The sequence below is a fragment of the Lissotriton helveticus genome, chromosome 3_1, assembly GCF_964261635.1.
Source record: "Lissotriton helveticus chromosome 3_1, aLisHel1.1, whole genome shotgun sequence".
Classification (NCBI taxonomy): Eukaryota; Metazoa; Chordata; class Amphibia; order Caudata; family Salamandridae; genus Lissotriton; species Lissotriton helveticus.
The window spans coordinates 1098327198-1098348193 of NC_136061.1; the positions used below are offsets into that span (position 1 = coordinate 1098327198).

The 20996-nt window shown below is 43.0% G+C and overlaps 1 protein-coding gene across 2 annotated transcripts in view; it reads left to right on the forward strand.

Moving 5' to 3' along the window:
- The window catches only part of ITGB6 (integrin subunit beta 6), a 238631-nt gene that overhangs the window by 29293 nt on the left and 188342 nt on the right, over positions 1 to 20996 (forward strand). For both annotated transcript variants that reach the window (XM_078681677.1, XM_078681676.1), the window contains exons 4-7: positions 2130 to 2337; positions 4003 to 4249; positions 9042 to 9207; positions 13407 to 13568. In XM_078681677.1, the coding sequence (XP_078537803.1) occupies positions 2130 to 2337; positions 4003 to 4249; positions 9042 to 9207; positions 13407 to 13568 (783 nt within the window). The remainder of the gene's footprint in view (positions 1 to 2129; positions 2338 to 4002; positions 4250 to 9041; positions 9208 to 13406; positions 13569 to 20996) is intronic.

Here is a 20996-nt window from a genome sequence, read left to right on the forward strand (position 1 = left end):
TCAATATCCCAAATGTATTTGCAGGCCATTTACACAAGAATGGTACTCTTTGAATTATGCCTCTGAACATTATATTTTACAAAACTTTGTTAGCAAAAGTCTGATCTGGCACAGTGTGAATCTGCTGTAACATGATGTTATGACTTGATCTATCATTTTTAGGTCTTGCCTGCGACAACACGTGCTCCCGTTTGCGAGAGATAATCTGATCTACAAGCGGCTCGGAGCCTGCCCATTGCTTACCGTTTGTGGACTACATTTTCACTCATTTGCTCCCTCCTAATTAGGCGGTGCTAGCCAGCACCATTTCTGCTTCTTTATTCTGGAGCACGGCCCAAGCACTGATTTCTTAATCTTGATTAGGGTCCTTTGCCAGATAGCGCATTAATTTAGGTGCTCTTTTTTATTACTCACAGTTGTTTCTTTCCTCCCATTCCCCACCTCTCGCTTCTTCCCTCCAAATCCTACCAGCCATTGTAATTGTTTTTTCTTCTGTCCCACCCCTCACCCTGCCGTTATCTGTGTTGCTCTTCCCTCCCACTCCGACCTTCCCATTATTAGTGTTGCCTCTTTCCTCCTACCCCCACCCTCTTGTTGTCTGTGTTGCCCCACTCCCCGTAGTATTCCAAAGTCTGATAGAGAGGAACTTAAACTGGAGAAGGCCTTTCATTCCTTGATGGGAAACTGAAACAAAAGATGCAGCAGGGTACCACTGATCATGCCACCCCCTGGGTGCCACCACAACTGGGTTAAAGGGTGATTGCAGAAGACCTTGAAACTGAGAGAAAACAGCACTACAATACATAAATAAAGCCTTGGAGATCGAACCAAGTGCTCCTTCTTCCAGCACCACCACAGAAATGATGGCAAAAGGCCATCTCTCGCCTTTACTGTTGCAACTTGTGTGATTTCTACACTGGCAACTGGAACCAGTAAATCACTGGAAATTGCAAAATAGATGCAGAAACTAACCAGTACTACTATAAACACGCACTCTCCATAAGAAAGAAAAGCAGTTTTTAAAGCTTTCCGATCCTGCTTCTTAAGTGCTTTTCTTAGACCTATTTCAAAGTATTTTGTTAATTTTATAAGCAGATACATTAGCATTTCTGTTACGAGGTTAGTCAAACGTAGTTTGTAAAGCAGTGATTACAGGTACTTTGAAATATATGTTTAGCTAATCCCCTCTATCTTGGCTTGCTGGAAAATGAGTCAAAGGATGATAGAAAGAAAGAAGCAGGAAAGAAAGGGGTGAAAAGAAGATACATGAGAGGTTCTGTAGCAAGCTATGTTGTGCAGCAGCCACACTGCTCTACAATATGGCTGAAAAACATTGCTAAGCCAATATATCTCACATAGGTGAGACAGTTTGGCTTTGTCAGTGCTTTCTGCTGTTAGTTAATCCAAGGTCTACAGTGGGTGCTTGGAGTCTGAAGGGTAAATATTGTTTTTTAAGTCTGTCATTGACTATATGGGCACAGTATTGAACTCAAAACTGATCATATACTTAAAAACGCCTTTTACCAAAGAAAAGATATAGAGGCATTGAAAACTAAAGAGAAAGGAAGAGAGAGGAGGACTGATAGAGTGATATTATATAGTGAGAGAGAGAATGAGGTGTAAGCTTTGAGCAGGTGTATGCTGCAGTCCTTGCGTTAAATATCCCGAATAGGTTGGTCCAACCACTGAAGGTGATAAACGCAGTTATTAACAGGTTCTGAAGGTAAAGAAATGCACAATATACTTACTGCTCCACGTCTTTTGAGACTCACACAGTGAATTCAGATGTTTCTGAATGATCGTGCTCCTTGCCTCTACACTCCATTTGTTTGTGTTTATACTGTACAAAGCAAAAACATGTCAACAGTACCTTCTCAAGAAGTATATTTGTTGAAAGATGATCTTCCAGAAGTTGTGTTAGCTAGTAGTGTCACCCTGCAATACTTTTTGAATTCAGCATGCTGAGTTACTTATTTTCTGGAACTTGTTCAGGTCAGTGAAAACAGTGTAATGGAATATTTATAAAGGGTTGTATTTGTAACTCATGAGAAATGTGGAACACATACGTGATTTGCTGTATGTTGTACATCACACTGAATCTTGTGTTTTTATCATTTAATCAATTTTAGAATTTCACCTCTGACTCAATTGGGTTAGGAGGAAGATGTGATACTCCAGAGAGTCTTCTGTCAAAGGGATGTGATTCTAATTTCATTGAATTCCCCACTTCCAACATTGAAATCTTGGAACATAGGCCCCTTGGAGTGGGGATCCGTGAGAACGGTACGGATGCCACTCATATTGCCCCGCAAAAGATGACTCTTAAACTTCGAGCAGGTAAGTGGCCCCATATCAAAAATGATCCTCATTGTTACCTGGCAGTTACCTCACAACATATGCAAATGCCAAAAACTAAAATATTGTGCATCCATGCAGCAGCTTTTGAACAAACATGCTAATAGTGTTGATTGATTTTAAATACTAAAGTTTGCATGAATGTAAAGCTGTGGAGGTTTTTCAGGCAGCCTTTTTGGCAAGGATTTATCCAGGTGCAGGTTATGGCTTCCTCATTAACCTTAATTACGCATTCCTGGTCACATTAGTATACTGAAATTGAAAGAGAGAGGTGTAGTGATTTATTTAGTGAGGCATATATCTTTAAATTGGCTAGATTTCATCCCAACAGTATTTATCAATTTACAAAGCTGTAACTATAAAATCAGTTGCTACTTAATTATCTACCTCAAAACTACTGATCTTCTCAACCTTGAAAGGATGACAGGCTGTGTACACCTCTTAGAGTAACAAGCAAGTGATTTATAAGTGACACTCAGGTTTGAACAAAAGGCCTCCAACTGCTCAAGGTGTCTTACAGGCAAGTGCAGTTTCATACTTTCACAATATCTCAGAGTTGTCTTACAGGCAAGTGTAGATTTATACTTTTACAATATCTCAGAGTACTAATGGATGCTTTCATTAAACAGACTAATTCTAGCTCCCATTTCGGGCATGTGCTTGTTGGATAAATCTCAGAAATTACTCCAGAAAAAGCCAACAAGCTGTAGGCTCATCGAGGAAGGAAAGGAATCTTTGTTTAATCACAAATCTGCCTCCATATTTTAGTGGCAATATTATTATATTGGTTGCTGTGATGTACACATTTATGAAATAAAAAATAATTCCTTGGTGTGTGCCACACTTAAAGAGCCCTTGACACATAGATTACACCATACCAAAATATGGTACCAACATGTTCTAATAGGCTGGAGGAATTGATAAATATGACATAATTGTTGTGCAATGGGCATTTGCTAGCTTGGACTTTTGTGTTGGTATGCGATGCATTACAATCTGATATTTTACTGTTTCACATATCTATCAATCATCAATCCACCCAACCACTCACCCGATCTGTACACCAACTCAACCCACCCATTCATAACAACACGTAGACAGCTATTCTCACCTACCCACACACCCATACACTGTTTATTCACTAAGCCATTAAATACTCCCATCCAACTTTAATCTAGCAAACCCCATTGCATAATCCACCTGTCCATTCCTGGATCCACCAACACATAATCCAGACACACAATTTCAAACAAACTTGTTCTATTCTTTCATACACCTCCTGCCAAAATAAATCAACCAGCCACTCACCCACCCACAAATAAATCCACATATGCTAGCCAGCATCCAATCAATTACCAACCCTATCATCAATGTATTCAGTCATTCATACAACCATCCCATTACAAACAAGTTACCTAGCTACATCAGCATATCACTTCTTTCCCATCTTACCTACCGACGTGCTCATCCATGTACCTATCAACCCTGACCAACCAATGCACCCAAAGTTCATGGAAATATTCTGTTTAGGAATATTTTGTTTTAAAATGTATAGTTAACAATGCAAAGAATCAAGAAAAAAATGTAATTCCCATACTGAAGCTTGTGGTGCTGATTTTCAGGATATATTTGCTTTGCCTTCCATAGGTAATGAAGTAACAGTACAAGTTGATGTTCAACAAAGTGAAGATTACCCTGTTGACATATATTACCTCATGGACCTCTCTGCATCAATGGACGATGACTTGGGAATGATAAAAGAGCTAGGGTCCACCCTTTCGAAGGAAATGTCAAAATTAACAAGCAACTTTCACTTGGGCTTCGGTTCCTTCGTGGAGAAGCCAGTTTCACCATTCATCAAAACAGTTCCTGAGGATGCTCAGAATCCTTGCAGGTAAACCATCCAAGGTCAGACTTCTGCAAGGTAGTGTTGAAAAAAACAGCAATCCTTTCTGTTTTCAGCAATCTACTCATGGATTTTAGAAGGAGTTTAGTAAAATGTGAGCTGTGAGTAAAATGGAATGTGTCCTTGAGAACAGTAGTATATGTCATCAATACATGTATGTACGTATTGGTATTTATATAGTGCAAACCTACCTAGAGAGCTGTCTATTAATACAGTGGTGGGAGATAATGCAAGATAATAATTTTTAAGCAGAGGGATATTCATGATTTGCACAAAATTACACGATTTTCAACCAAGTGGTGAAGCCAAATTTAGAATTCATGTCCCCGGGTTCTAAAGTTAGCAGATGAATCACTAGACCTCATCTCCTGGATCATAACCTGTGTCTAAAAAAGTGGCATATTTCCAGTCATTTACCAATTGAAGCGCAGGGCAAGCGGAATAATGGAGGACCTAGCAATCACAGGTAGAAGTAAATCACAGAGTGGAATGATCAACAGAAGCATGCTGAAAGCTGTTATGCAGGATTCTACATTGTTATAATGACTGGTTTAGAATTGTTGGAAGCTATGCCGGCTTCTGCCTCGGTATGTCAGGATTAAGGGTTAGGAGTGGAAGTGTGTACCCTTCCTGGTAAAATGCCACACTGGATATGACTATGGATGGTGGGTGTGGCAGTTTGAGAACATAAGAGGTCCCATATGTGAAGTCAGTGGTCTACAAGTCACAACATTTGTAAGGTAGGAAGTACAAAGCAGTTCTGGGGTTTAAAGGACACGTGTATGGCTTAATGGCAAGTAACGAAAACAATGCACCAGAGAAAGCCTGGTTAAAATACATCACCTCTGTTAATAAATCATCCGCCGTGGAGTAAAAAGGCCCTTTTAGAACCACTGTTGTTTTTATAGTGGCCAAGTTACATTGGCTACAAGAACTTCTCAAACAGGGGGATTGATAGTCCAACTGTCCCTCCGATTGATCTATTTACAATACATCTAGAGTGTAGGCACAGATGGTTGTTTATAGTGTTTTTGAGGTCTTTCAAGCACAAGTGGTAACTGATTCCTGGAAAAACTCCCAAGGTGTCGGTTCATTTTTTAATTGTTCAAAAACAAACTCCCACTTTAAAAAACAAAACAAAATTCTAAAAGTTTGGTGGACGGATGTCAACACTGATGACGCCCGCCCACCAAACCTTTTGTACCTTGTAGGCACCCACTGTGACTGTGGTTTCCTTCATGGTACAGAGTTGACTGCTGGGTTAGTGGTCATCCCTAAATTTGTAGTCCATCAAGAGGGTAGAGGTAATATTATTTGCTACCATGACAGATGTAGTACCATTCATCAAACTTTAAATCAGGAGCTTAATAATTTAAATGTCAGATGTAATCTTTCCTCCAAACCTTACTGCACTCTACAAAGAAACAAAAAAAGTCCCAGAATTGTTTCCCATTCGTGTTTTTAATTTTCCATTTAATCTCAATACTGTATGTCATTTCTTAGCATATATTTCCTATATGATGATCCTAAAGAGACCAAACATTGCTTACTCTAAAAATATCACCATCAAATAGTGTTGTAAATGTAATGCATACTACCTACCTTGTAAGGAACTTACACAGTGAATAGAAAGAATCAGCAAAGTTTACCCGGTTACATGTCATCAGCATCACTCCGACGTGGAAATTCCTATCACCATTACACGAGATGGGAGCATTTCTAAGCACTTATATTGAATAAAATAGTATGTGTACATTTAGGGTGTTTCATAAAGTCATTGAGGAATTTGTTTTCTCTTGAATACTTATGGTTAAGTTACATTGGCTGGCAGCTAACAGATGGTTTCTGTATTTCTTCTCAAGTCCTCTGTTTCAGCGGCAACAGATGAGAAGATTACAATGTATTGGCCATTGTTGAGCCAAATATATTGCCCAGACTTTAATGAGTTCTAATTCAGAGGCAGTTAAATGGCATAAAACATTGGGTTTTGAACATGGGGATTGGTGTTTACACCCTCCTCTCACTTTGCTGTCAGAGAAAGAAAAGTAAAGTAAATGATGTGACAGTCTCACTGGGCTAAAGGTGTTGGAAAGGAAAAGCTTTAGGGTGTCAGTTTTTGAAACACGCATCAAAATGCAAATATCTGCAAATCAATTGTACACATTCAGCAGTTAGTAAAGCAAAATGAAGCCCATTTGTTTTTTTTTAATTCTCAAGTGTGATGGAAGCAAATGTATTAAAAGATCTAAACAAATCAAGACTATTCACTTGGTGGTGCACAAATGATACATTTTCACTGGAACCCGATTCCCACACATTATTATTTGTGTGCGATTTAGTTTTATCAGTAAAACTGTATGTCTGTGCAAATTTAGTGGCCATTTCAATAGAAAAAGTGCTGTCTGTAAATGACAGAGCACAACCACACAATACTTTAGTCACAATAAAAATGTGCATGCCTCATGTCCATTAAAGCTAGGTGGGCCATCAAATTATGTCATTCTAAAAAGTGGGTCATGGTCCTAAAAAGTGATGGAACCACTGGCGTAAAACATTATTTCATATTCATTTAAAAATACAACACAGGTGATAAAAGCACCACATCACCATTAACTTTTGAATCTGACTGCAAAGCTGACAGTTGTTCCTTTCACACTCTCACTTTCTCTCTTACTTTCTCTCTTTTCCTTTCTATCTCTCTCCCTATCTCTTTCTTTCACCATTATTTTCCTACTGCAAATTCATGTCCTCTCTGAAAGCTGATCTTACTCCTAAATCAAATTTTCCACATCTAGTTTTACTATCTTCCATTATGCTATCTTCCAAATTCATGGATCATCATAAATTGGATTATACTAAATGTATGGATTTGTGCAAAACACTGTGTGGCACTTCTTAATTAACTCTGTGCCGGGACACCTAATAAGGACAGTAAAATAGTGATAAATGCAAACATATATTCTAAATGGCATAATATGGTGGTATGACTGGTCATTACAACATGAAGTCACCTGAGTAGGTTTGGGATATTTATGATGGAAGCACTCTGTTGTGGAAAGAAGCTCCACCAATGCATACCTTTCCAGATTGTGTGATTAACTGGTAGTCTGCATAAAGGGATGGGATTTTAGCATTTAACAAGATTACATGCAGAAAATGGGTGGGTTGGTTATTGTAGTGTAAACAACTTCAAGATGTATCTTGTGGAGTGACCTGTAGAGCTGTAGGTACCGTTTGCAGTGGCTCATACAGGGTTTCTTTAATCAGCAGCCAGTGAAGGGGGTTGGCCATGAAGTGGGAGACTGAGTATGAGCATGGTTGAATAGTTCTGCACATTTCTAATAAAAATGGTTTAACTATAATCTAAGGGCTTCATTTAGCTCTGATGGATAGGAATCCTTGACAGCTGGGTTGGCTGACACCCTGGTCTTCACCACCTTAGCAGATGGTTGTGTGCCACATGTTAACAAAAAGACTAAAGGGTCCCCTGAGAAAACTAAAAAGGATGCAGGACAGAGAGTACTAAGGAAAGAAGGCGAACAGCCAGTTTACCCTAAATTCCTTTTGCACTGGTATGCTGTTCCAAATAATCAATAATCAAAAAGATAGCACAGAGCACAACACACAAAAATTCATATAAACTTTTATTAATTTATTGTTTACAGTAATACTTTTAGCAAGAATTATGCTACTTCATGCTGAAATTTCACATACAGTGTGCAAAATGCTTAGCAAATTAATGTTTAATACAATATATGCTTAAAATCACACATGCCATCCCATCCCACATAAAGAAATATAAAACATTTAAAAAATCTGTCATTCATTCACATTTGACTACAACCACACCACACTCTCACAGAAACAACTCAAAACCTTGAGGTGTCTAGCCAAAAGTAGGTAATCATTATTCTGATTTCACCAAAGAATTAGATATACATGCATTTCTTTATCATAACATCATAGCGCTATCTACCTTACTTTGCATCGAGTATGTATTGCATGGGTGAGTCCAGGGCGTTTCTATGAATCCCCCCCATGTAAAACTTGTGTTATGTCAATACGGTCTGCCTGCCTACCCATCGGAGGTGTAACAGGTAGAAATATCTTTATTTCTTCCTGTTACCTTCTCGTTCCATGTGTGCTGCATTCTGCAGCAAATATACAAAGAGGATTGTTTTTGTACAGGAAGGTAGCTTCCAATGGTGCACCGGTGCCTGCATTCGCACTAGGTAGCACACAGTGCACCAGTGCAAGGAAAGAGAAGAATTTTTCCATATCCTTATGAATATGGACCATTTTTGCTCTCTCCCTTTCACGCAACGCAGTGCCACAAGTTATTTTGCTGCATTGCCTTGCGAGATATAATAGTAATTATGCCCCCCTATGTTTAGAATCACACATGTATATGAAACAGTGTGTTGTGTTATTTTGTGTTTTGTGTTATTTCACGTTTTCAATTATTTCACACTATTCATATCCATTCACACAGACCTTAGACTCAAGGGACATACCCCTTATTCTTTAAACATGGATCACAACTTGGTTACAACCTGTTCTGTGAATTTATATTTTAATTTAAGCACGTTTACCATGGATTTAGCATCTAGCATCATGTTCCTGTAAATTATAAACACCACAGGTTGCCTGTTCTGAGAACTAATATAGCGTCAGACTGATTATAAAATTAACATTAACAGATGCTTGTGCAACGGTGCATTAAAATATTTGCTCATAAATCCCTTAAGATATACACATAAATACCTTACTTTTTTAACAGGAGTGTGTCCTATTTCTGCTTACCTAATTTTGGATATAAGCATGGTTTACGGTTGACAAGTGATACTGAAGAATTCAACGAAATTGTCCAAAAACAGAGAATCTCCGCTAATATTGACACTCGCGAGGGCGGATTTGATGCAATCATGCAAGCGGCAGTCTGCAAGGTAAAAAATTATTTATGGTCATTTTCAAGTTTCAGTGGCTTACATTACATTACAACTGCCTGTGATTCTTTGTCACACAACTGTGAATTCACACATGTCCTGCACGAAGCGCCCTACAGGCTTTAAGCGATGAATTGCGATTCCATTTAACCATAACTCAACCAACTAATAAACTTTGGGCATATTATCAAGGACCGGTGTTAAAATTATCGCCCTTTTATCGGCAGAAAACTGCCGATAAAATGTCGATAATGGGCTTGATAATACGCCCTTGTTAATTCCCATAGAAGCCCATGTTCTGGTGTTAACATGGGCTTCTATGGAAATTAACAAGGGCGTATTATCAAGCCCCATTATCGCCGTTTTATCTGCAGTTTTCTGCCGATAAATAGGCGATAATTTTAACACCGCTCCTTGATAATATGCCCCTTTATCTTTGTGTGGGGAATAGGCCCCAATAAATGAGCCCGCCTTGTGGACCACCAATAAAATGGCATGGATCATGCAACTGCATAAAAAATTGTACTGAAAAGCAAGTCTTACTCTTTGTACCAATTTTACAAAAGAGAATAGGGCCATATGCATGAACACATTTCCCATAGACACAGAATGGGCAAAACCCTTTGATGCATCTGTCTCATAGTGCTCACAGACTAGTTCACCATCCATTTTCGGAAGGCACAACATGTGGGTGAATGGTACAGAAACAGGCCTCACCAAACCCATTTGGTCTGACTACTGTGGTACACATCCAAGCCCGGTACAAATGCTGATTGCATGCATTAGTATATTAAAACCAGAACTTTTGGCTTTGGCGAGACTACTTGCTGGAAACCGAATAGCTCAACTCTTCAGCATCACAGCCGGTGTCCTGGGAGAGAGTAGCTCAACCCTGTAGGATCTTCTCCGGAGTCCTCACTTTCTTTATTACTATGTTTTCCTGATTCAAAAACAGATTATGCTAGATATTATTATTATTCAACATGGTTTATTTTTCATGAGGGCTCCAACTGATGTCAGACAGAGAAATTGCGTGGAAAGATATAAAAGTCAGTGACTCTGCAAACAAAGTCTGAACAGAACATGTGCACACCCCCAATCCTTGTGACACAAGACGGATTATGCCGACTGACTTTCTGGTTTGGTGGAACAAAGAAATTTGGGCCAGAGCAGAAGAACAGTATGCATAAAACCATTTTCAAAATAAAACTAGTTATTGTCGACTTACCTTAATACTCTGGGACATACGTTATCAACTAGATTCACTGCTGCAGAAACCAATTATTTGTTTTCTTTTCTGGAAATTGACTAAATGTTAGAAGTAGCACACGCCTGCTGTTCTACAGGTTGTTAATAGGTGTCCCAAAAAAGCTGGCACAGGGCTTTTGCATAGTATTTAGACACAAACAGAATATTTTGTTGATTACATTTCTTCTTTGTGAGCAGGAAATGAAATTTGAACCAGACCAGAACACCTGGATGCATAAAAACCTCTTTGAGACAAAACTGTACATATTATACTGGAACTGAAGCTTACTTCCCGTTTTGCTAGTTCTTACACTAATTCGTTCTGAATATTTAGTAGTTGTTAGTAGATGATGGAAGCCATTAGTAAACAAGCATTTGCAATGCAATAGGTCTTGCATTTGTTTTGCTAATTAACACTTATATAAAAGGCATTGTCATTTACAATGCCAATAGCTCAAACTCTTGTAAATGCAAGGCCTATTCATAGAAGCAGATGCCATTGTCCCGGCTGCTCAGAAAGTGAAAGCATGCATGGCAAGCTGAATGTTGCAGGAAAGCATGTCACGCCTGCAGTAGGAGAAACTCATTAAAGAAAATAGTACTTACAGACAAAAAAAGATGTACTGTGTAACAACCGAAGTAAAAGGGCCAGTCCTCATGGTAGGTTACAAATGAAGACAATGCGGTACTAAGGAGGGACTAACATGCCTATTAACGAATCAGAAGCCATCATTTACGAAGGACAATGACACAAGCCAGTGACAAATATGGACGGAGAGTGGGCGGGCTTCTATTCCATACTGCAATACAGCAGTAGTTGAAGTGAAAATATGTTTTCTGTTTTGAACGCACGTATGAGATAAATGATTTAAGGGGATATAAAAGTGTGCTCGTTGTATTTTTAAGATGTAGCACAATCCCTCATGCATTGCAATGGAACCACTTACTTTTCGACTGAATGATTCACCAAACCGCCAAAAGCATTGGTTGAGGAATATATACACTTCTTGGCTGATCCAAGAAGTGATTTGACGAAGTCTGAAAGTAGTGACGGAAGTGGACTGACCCAAACTAGCTAATGGTTTCAGGGGGTGGGGGGTGACCCATAGCCCAGTCTTTGAATATTGGAGCAAGAGGCCACACTAAAATGTGCTCGCTTATTCTTGTGGCACATTTGGAAACTCCCCAGCACTGCACCCCTCCAGGTCCCCCCCTGCTAGGTTACGTATCTTGGTTATTCTCCGTGCATTTATCATCACTTATTTTCTGTGCTCCCCACGTACAGAGCTCCACAATATTTTAAAGCCTATTGCAGGCTTTACAACTACCAAAACTTAAAAATGTGCAAACGAATAACATTTAATGAGTATGGTCTGTCTTACAAAACAATAGATTTCTCATCTGAATATCATAAAAATATAGGCAACGCCTTACTTTCTGATCTAAAGACTCTTAATGATACACTGTATACGAGTTGTACATGTTCTCGAACTAATACAATTCTTTTCTTATTGGCAGTTGCACGTGGGACTTGCACTTTGCACTTTTGTGTATGTTTCACGCAGAAATAGTTGGGAAATTACACAAACACAGGTGCACATCTTCTGCTCTTTAGAGCAACACAGAGGCTTTTGTGTATGAAAAAGCCTAGCTGCAACATAATGTTGCATTGTGCTGAGACCAGCCACTCCTTTTTCAGCCGGGGGGAGCACAAAGCCCTGCCCCAAAGGGACAAGTGTCAAATATTTGAACACCTACCACATCATTAATGTTAATGGGATGTGAGTCATCGTGCAACTCCATGCAAACAAAACATGACTTTGTCCGCCCGTCATCCTACCGGGGATTGGGACCACCGGCCATGAGGGCGGGGGTCCCGTGGGGGGTATTAGGATGTGCCCGCCACAGTGGCGGGCACTTCCTGCATTTTTAGCATTGTGGTGGGCGGTGCCCTCAGCACCGCCCACCACAATGCTAAAATGCATTAATGCATTTGCATAGACAAAGCGGCAGGCACTGTCTATGCAAATGCAGGGGGGTATCACAGGTACCCCCGTGTGCACATCCCACCTCTCCTTCACTCTGGGGACCCGCAGCGGGCCCCCAGAGTGAAGACCGCATGCCTTTCTGTGGCGGCATCGCCGCAGCGGAAAGGTATCTAAAGCAGCCCATCATAATATGGCTGGCGGTGTCTTTTAGACACCGCCACCATATTAAATCTTTTCCGCCCCGGTCGCAAGGCGACCGGGGCGGAAAAGCGGCGGACGGTCTTCCCGTCTGCCGTGGTCCCACCGCCATCCTAATATGGCGGGGGGGATTTTAGGTGCAGATGGCGGGCGGATTGCCCCCGCCAGGCTGGCAGTGGCTACCGCAAGCCTGGCGGGGGCAATCCGCCCGCCATCCTGATGGGCCCCTAAATGTCATGGTTGCTATTTTAAGTGAGGTTTGGAAATAATTACCAACAAATGCGTTAAGCAGTATTCCATGGCCAAAGCATCATTCGAAGGGCATAAAATGTACCTGGTCCTAACACTTAAAGACAAGCAGGTAAGGGACTCTTAAGTGCCTGCCTTCAATTTCACCCTAATATTTTTCCAGTCGCTAATTAAAATGAGATAAAACAAAGAGGAATATTGAATGCCAAGGTTAAAAGGAAAAGATCACAAAAAGGTATGCGTTTGTGGGGCAATGAGTGATGAGCAATATATGGTAAATTGTAGGTTAGCCTATGATGACGTTGCACCAAAAATGATGAACACTCTCTTACTTCCTTCGTCCCGCATTACCTAATACATAAATGGAATTTTATGCGTGTACAGGGCACATATCAGAACAAAAATTGCTTTACAAACCCGGTCTGCGACTCCAATTTCATTTTCAGTAATACTTTCTCTTATGCTTTGGGCTAAGATCCATTCAGCTTTAACAGATATGTTATATTATAATTTTAGGACAAAATTGGCTGGAGAAATGACTCTTTGCATCTTCTGGTTTTTGTGACTGATGCCGACTCCCACTTTGGAATGGACAGCAAATTGGCCGGGATTGTTATACCAAATGATGGACTTTGCCATCTGGACAGCAACAATGAGTACTATATGTCTACTGTATTGGTAAGGCGAAGATATTTTCTCTTGTTTATCCTTTTCTGATTACAACTTTGCAGTGTACCTTAGGAGGGCCGCGAGAACCTACACATCCCAGAAATGATTGTCTTGCTAGTGTTTTATAGTAAGATAACCTTAGACGCACTCCTTGGTTTTGCAGCAAATGTCATTGTTTGTTCTGTTTATGTGACACACACTTGACACCACAAGGATAAGCTCTTTTAGTGCTTAAATCAGCTTCAATAACCACAATGGTTGTATGTCTGAATATTAAGCATGGGCGGATTTTGCGGATCCACGATTCACGAATTTGCGTATTCACGGATCGTGGATCCGCAAAATCCGCGTATTTGCGGATTTTCCTAATTGCGGATTTGGGGCGGGGCTTCCATGCGAGTGCACATGCCTCTTGTGTGTATAAAAGGTCAGATACCGATCAGAGACAGCTGCCCAGCCTTGACAACGCTCACGATTGTTTTCGGGGCCGCTAAATGAGTCACTGAATTTAAGCTTCAACTAGGGCTCATGCTTACATGATATCTGTAAGTGCTTCCGGTTGAGGTTTAATTTTGTGCCAGCCCAGGACCATCGTGCCAGAATGAACCCTGCCCTTCATATTTATTCAAGAAGACGCCACCGTTTTGGGAAGAGGGCACAGCTGCCTGGCCTGTAAACTATTTTACGATGGCGCCGGCAAGCTGCCAGCGCCATCCTAAAATAGTTGCTACATTAGCTTCAACAGGAAGCGCGAATAGATAAAATAAAGCAGATGCACGAGCGCCTGCTTGATTTTATCTATTAGTGCTTCCTGTTGAAGCTAATTTAGTAACTATTTTACGATGGCGCTGGCAGCTTGCCGGCGCCATCGTAAAATAGTTACAACAACAGGCCAGCAAGGCTTGAACTTTTGACCTAGGAATCCGCTGCTCGCGGATTGCGAATTTTCGGTAAATTCGCGAGAGTTCGCGGATCGCGAATTTACCGAAAATCCGCAAAATCCGCGAGCGGAGCGGATTTAGCGCTCATGCTTACTGAATATAGACCTTGAAAAATATTGTGTTAAAAATAAAGCAAAACATTTGCAACAATAATATCATGAGGGTGAGTATCTATTAGCAAGTATTGGTGTGGTATCCTAAACTCCAATCTTAATTTTGTTGTTGATATTATTGCTTCAATATTTCTGTCGCACAATAATTAGGATTCAATATTTTGGTGACTATGCAGGTTATGTTGGGGTAGGAACCTGTCATGATTAATGTAGAAATCATTTGAAAATATTCCATTATTTAATGTAAGTGCATGGTGTTAGAAATTGGGTTTCTGGTTGGCAGAGGTATGCACCCTGACCAAGCAGGAAACACAATCCTAGCAATAGCGAGATGCGTTGGTGATTCCCATGCAGGTAAAATGTTGCGTTGAATTTCTTCATGCAACTGCGGCGATACATCAATTCCATTAGCTAAGCAGCAGTTCCAAATGTAAAGCACCGGGTTTCTACCAATGTGTAGAAGTGATGCATCATTCTGCTCCAGCCACTGGCGGGAATGGGTCAGTTCCGAAGCGGTGATTCAGAGTGCGATGCTGTGGTTCGGAGTGCAAAGTGCCGGTCCGGTTCCCACAATTGCAGCAATGCGTTGATTCTGCTCTCGCAGTGGAGGATGTGCCAGTTCCACTGGAGCAATGCCCTAGGTCCACTTCCAAGGGTCCAGGACTGGGGTGGGACAACTTGGCAGAAGAGACTCACAAGCAGACAGCCCAAGGATTGGTACAGGAGGGTTCTAAGTCTTTTGTGTCCCTGTGACTTAGGCAACAGGAGGGAAGCCAACGAGGTTTGGAGTCACTCTGGGTTCAAGTGATGCCGGTCCAGTCCTGCTCACCCACGCAGAGAGAGAGCAGCAGGCAGCAGGGTAACACAGCAAGGCAAGAGTTCAGCACAATCAGTGCGGCAGTCCCACTAGTAGCATTTCATTTATAGGCCCGGGCCCATGTAGTGCACTTTACTAGGGACTTATAGGTAAATTAAATATGCCAATTGGGGATGAGCAAATATTACCATATATATGGGAGAGATCACAAGCTCTTTAGCACTAGTTAGCAGTGGTAAAGTGTGCAGAGTCCTTAAAGAAGCAAAAACAAGGTCAGAAGAATGAAGGGAGGCAGGCAAAAATTTGGGGGAAGACCACCCTAAGATTGTCAGGCCTAACAAGTGTCCCCCCCAGCTGAAAGTGGGGAGAGCTACCCAACCCTTTGGGAGCTCTCTTTACTAAGGCGGAAGAATCTGGAGGGACCATCAGCATTGCTGTGGTCTGTCCTCTGGCGATGTTTCACTGTAAAGTCCATTCCCTGTAGGGAGATTGACCTACTTAACAGTTTGGGATTTTCACCCCTCATCTGCATGAGCTATCTGAAGGGTCTGTGGTCTGTGTGAACCAGGAAGTAAGTCCCAAACAGCTATGGCCTCAACTTCTACAGTGCTTGGACTAGCAGTTGGCCTGGGCCTTCTACATTCCCGTATGCCAATCTCTGAAGCATCTGTCTGCACAATGATTCCCCTGGGCCCATAGCTCCAGTCAGAGATACAAAGGCTTTCTGACAAGCCTCTTTCCAGATTACCAATCGGGGCTTCCTCTTAGAAGTCAACTCAGTTAAGGGGGCAACAATGGTGCCTTAGCACTTAAAAAATTGTATGTAGTAGCAAGTGAGGCCTAAGAAAGCTCTTACTTCTGGATGGGTTTTAGGTAGTTGCCAGGCCATGATAGTTTCAATCTTGGCCTGGAGAGGCGGCACCCAGCCTCCACCTACCAGGTGTTCAAAGGACACCATGAAAGGCAGCCCAATATGACACTTGCTTGCCTTGGTAGAAATGCTTGCCTGTTGCAGGGCCTGAAGCACCTCAATGATGCAATAAAGGGGTTACTCCCAGCTGGAACTCTAAACGGCGATGTCTAAGTAGGCAGCACAGAAAGCCAGGACCCAAATAACTAACCATTGGAAGGTAGCAGGAGCATTCTTCAATGTAAAGGGCATCCCCTGGAATTGGCAAAGACCCTCCAGGGTTGAGAATTCAGACCTCTCTTTTGGCCCCTCAGTCAAGGTGATCTGCCAGTGCCCTGAAGTCAAACCAAAAGTACTGAGGAATTTGGTAGTGCCCAGCCTGTCAATGTGCTTATCAGTACTTGTGATGGGGTGTGCATCAGTCCTGGTGACTGAGCTGAGTCCTCTGTAGACCATGCAGAACCAGAGTTCTGGTTTGGCACCTGGTGGGGCAGCCTTTGGTACCAATACCATGGGGCTGGACAAAGGACTATTAGAGGGCTCAATCACCCCTTATGCCAGCATTCTGGAGACTTCCTCCTTGATGTTGGCCCTCATCGTGTCAGACAGCCTGTACATTTTGTTCTTTACAGGTGGACTGTCCCCAGTGTTAACATCCTGAATGCACAGATGTGTGAGTCCGTGGTTGAGGGAGAATAATGGGGCAAACTTTTCCAGTAACTGATAACATTAACCTTGCTGTTCTGGGGTTCTTGGTGGCAGAGAGATTGACACCTCCCACTGGCCCATTGTGTTCCTGTGCAGAGAGGAGGTCGGGGAGAGGTTCTCTTCCCTTCCACTCCGTCATCTGTCACTAGGAGGATGCTCACTTCGGACCTCTCGAAGGTCACATGGAGCACCCTTAGGGCTTTCCTAGGGGTCTGGAGGTCCACCAGGTAGGAAGCCTTGCACCTTTGCTCCTTTATCTCATATGGGCAGTTCAGCAGTCCTGGAAAGCTCTGGGCTCTACTGGTTGCATGACCCATACCTTTTGGCCAGGCTGAAACTCCAACAGTGTGGCCTACTGGTCGTACCAGAGTTTCATCACTTTTTGGCTGGCCTCTAGGTTACTTGTGCCTTCTTCCAGAAGCCGAGCATCTGGTTGCGGAGGGCCAGCCTGTAGTGGACCACATCCTTGGGATTTTCTTGGGAGCTTTCTCCCACCTGTTCTTGACAAGTTAAGAGGTCCCCCAACATGGTGTCCATAGAGGAGTTCAAAGGGGCTGAACCCTACTCCTTTGTGTGTCACCTCCCTGTAGTCCAGAGAATGCATGGCAATAGGATGCTCCACTTATGTCTCAAGGGCTCAGGCAGGCCCCTTATCATGCCTTTAAGGGTCTTGTTGAATCATTCAACTGAATCATTTTGTTTGGGAGTGAAAGGTTGTGGTGAATTTGAAGATTACACTACACTTATCCCTCATGAACTTCATGTATGCTGAAATGAAGTTTGAGTCTGCCTGATACTATCTTCTTAGAGAACACGGGTAAAGAACTCTATCAGAGTTATCCCCACCTTAGGTGTGGTCACTGACCTCAGAAGGATTCCCTCTGGGTAGCAGGTGGCATGACCGACTAAGACCAGGACAAACCTGCTCTCTAAGGCTGTCCCGGGGTACAAGGGTTCCAATGACGTTGATGCCCACCCTTTCAAAGGGGGTGCCAGTGACGGGTAATAGGATCAGGGGAGCTTTGTGCTTTTTCCATGATTTCCCACTGGCCTTTCAGGTGGGACAGGACCTGCAGAATGTTTCTGAGGCTTTCTTTATTCAGGGTCAATAAAACTGGGAGACAAGCATAGCAAAGATCTTGTCTTGCTTCCGGGGTCAGGCCTAGAAGGAAGGTTCGGTAGCACAGGGGGACCACTAGCACACCGGCTCCCCAACACTAGGAACCATATGCTCACTGTAGAGGAAATTGTTCTTCAAGTAGATTAGGTGATCCCTAGAGGCTTCACCTGCTGCATGAACGGAGGCCTGGCGCCTCAAGCCCTCAATACTAGGACACATTTTATCTGCTCCCAAACGCCACCTCCGATCAGCCAACCACGCCCTCGCCGCCGTCCCCCGCATCCGAAGAGCGACTACAGGAGGAAGGTCCTTCTCCTACCTGGCCGCCAAGACCTGGAACTCCCTCCCTCCCGACCTGCGCCTGACCCAAGACCACCTCTCCTTCAGGAAGAAGCTGAAGACCTGGCTGTTCGAGCAGTAGCGGCACCCCCCCCAGCGCCTTGAGACCCTACGGGTAGGTAGCGCGCTCTATAAGTGTCAATGATTGATTGATTGACTTGTCAGAATTCAACACTGGTGGACCCACCCTCAACCTGCCAGCTGGCAAGCTCAAGTAGATAACCTAGAGCAGCAATGTCTTGCCCGGTTGGCTATGGGGCCTCCTACTGAGGGATCCCATCAACCTCCACCACAGGACTTTCAGGGATCGGTATCCCATAATCCTTGCCCCTCTGCTTGGCAGCTGTCTGAGCCATTGCTCCAGGCTTCAGACTCCCTTGACTCCCTATCTAGGCAGTTATGGCTTGAGTGATCATGCAAACCCACTGAAGCAATCGCATCATCTTCAAATGAGATCTGACCTCTACCTCCCTTCAGGTAGTATGCTCCAGGTCATTGCCTAAAAGACATTGAACAGGAACGACATGGCTCATAGCAACTCTCAGAGAACCTGAGACCCCCCACCACTCAGAGGGAATCAGAGCCACCAGTAGATGGGTCGCCCGATTGCCGGTGACTACGATTTGGTAGAATGTGGTCTGTAGGACCTGTTCTGCAGACACCAGCTGACACTTGGCAGTTATCATGCTGGCTTTTGTGTCTCCCAAACCTCCACCAATTGTCTATTAATTACAACCCACTGCCTATACTTTTAAGTATTTGCAGGCATTTGGGATTTTGGCTCTAAACACAAAATGGTGTGACACCATCTAGACATGCTTAAAGAAAAGCTCTCCTAAGCTCTAGTTCATGACAACCTATATACCTACTGCTATATCCCTACTGTGAAATGAGCAATTCCAAGAATTGGACGAGGAAGGCTCACTCACGTAATGTGACATGCTTCATCATTTGCCACCTTGTCCCACCCTGGTGGGGTGGTATTTTTACTCACACCTAGGATACCACCTCAATAAAGGATACTTTGCGGCATATCCTAAGGTTTTTTTAATATAGAAATGAATCCAAGTATTTTTTCCAGAGAAAATAATGAATTTCTAAGAAATCCGCCAGGTCAGCCCCTCCCCCCCCGGCGTTGAGTCCGCCCTAGTAGTACCACCTCACCGTCATACCTTTTTGTGTTTAGAGTGTTTCCTTAGAAGCAGGTGTGAGCCCGGTGTATCACCTCTTTTTCTCTCCCTTTGGGTGTTTTATGTTGGATTTTGGCACCATTTCTATATCCCCCAGGTATATTAGGGTTACCTCTATCTATTCCCCACAACTATCTGGGACTACGTCCTCCCCAAGCGCTACACTTTCCAGCCGAGGTGTCTGCCCTTAGAGTGACCATACTTAGAACACTATGTACATTGGGGTACTAACCTCCCTATCTTATGGTCAAAGAACATTTTCTTCTTTGGATCAGACTGGGACTGGTTACCACTACTCTCTTGGAAATTATTTTAGGGGCATTTTGAGAACTTCTTGTTTTTAGACTTTTCTTCCCTTTTTTCTTTTGTGGGAAACCCTGACCACCTTTGTGGGTGTGATCCCCAGATACCTTTTTGGGCACTTTGGTGCTACCCCAGAGGTCCGCCTCCTCAGCGAGCTTCCTGGGGTCAGTCAGCTTACTGTCAACTAGGTGCTGGCACAACTCTGGAAAAAAGATACTGAGCTTCAGGGCTGGACTGGCCGTAGCAGGCACCAGGCATTTCCCCGGTGGGCCACCATGGTGGGGGCCGATTTTGGGCACCTGGGGGCCGTTTTTGTTAATGGGGGCCAGCAATATCGGCCCCCTGTGACGAAATCCGCCGAAACCAGCCTTAGCAAACAGCTTGACCGCACACCCATGCCCCAGCAGGACCGGTTTCAGTTCCCAGTCCGGCCCTGCTGAGCATGTGCTCTCTCATGATCAAATGATACAATCCATTTAAATCATTAATCATGCTGCCCCTCACCCAGCCATTCAGTGCCTTGCTCGAGTAATCAATAAAATCTACCCATGATTGGTTGGGGAGCTTCTGTATGTCCCTAGAATCTTTGGCGGGAGCCAGGCCGAATTTGGCAATCAAAATGGCCTTTATAGGAGTGTATTTGATTTTGTCCCCACCCTCTAATGTGAGAAGTGTGTCCCTCCCAAGTGTAGACAGGTGTTTCTATGGACCACACCCACTGTACTCCTGAGGAACTCTGTGTACTTTGAGTGCAACATCATAAACAGGAAACCATTTATCAATATCCTTTTCCACCACATAATTGTGCACCAGAATCCTAGGCTACATGGAACATTTTGTCTTCATCAGGTATTGCATGCATGCTATCATCATCACAGCTGGATTCAACCCACCTGGCTTTGATCTTCATCTCTTTTAGACTCAGTTCATGAGCCAGAAGTAGTTTCTGCTCTGCTAAGACTCTTTCAGCCTCAGCCCTCCTCTCATCAGCTTCAA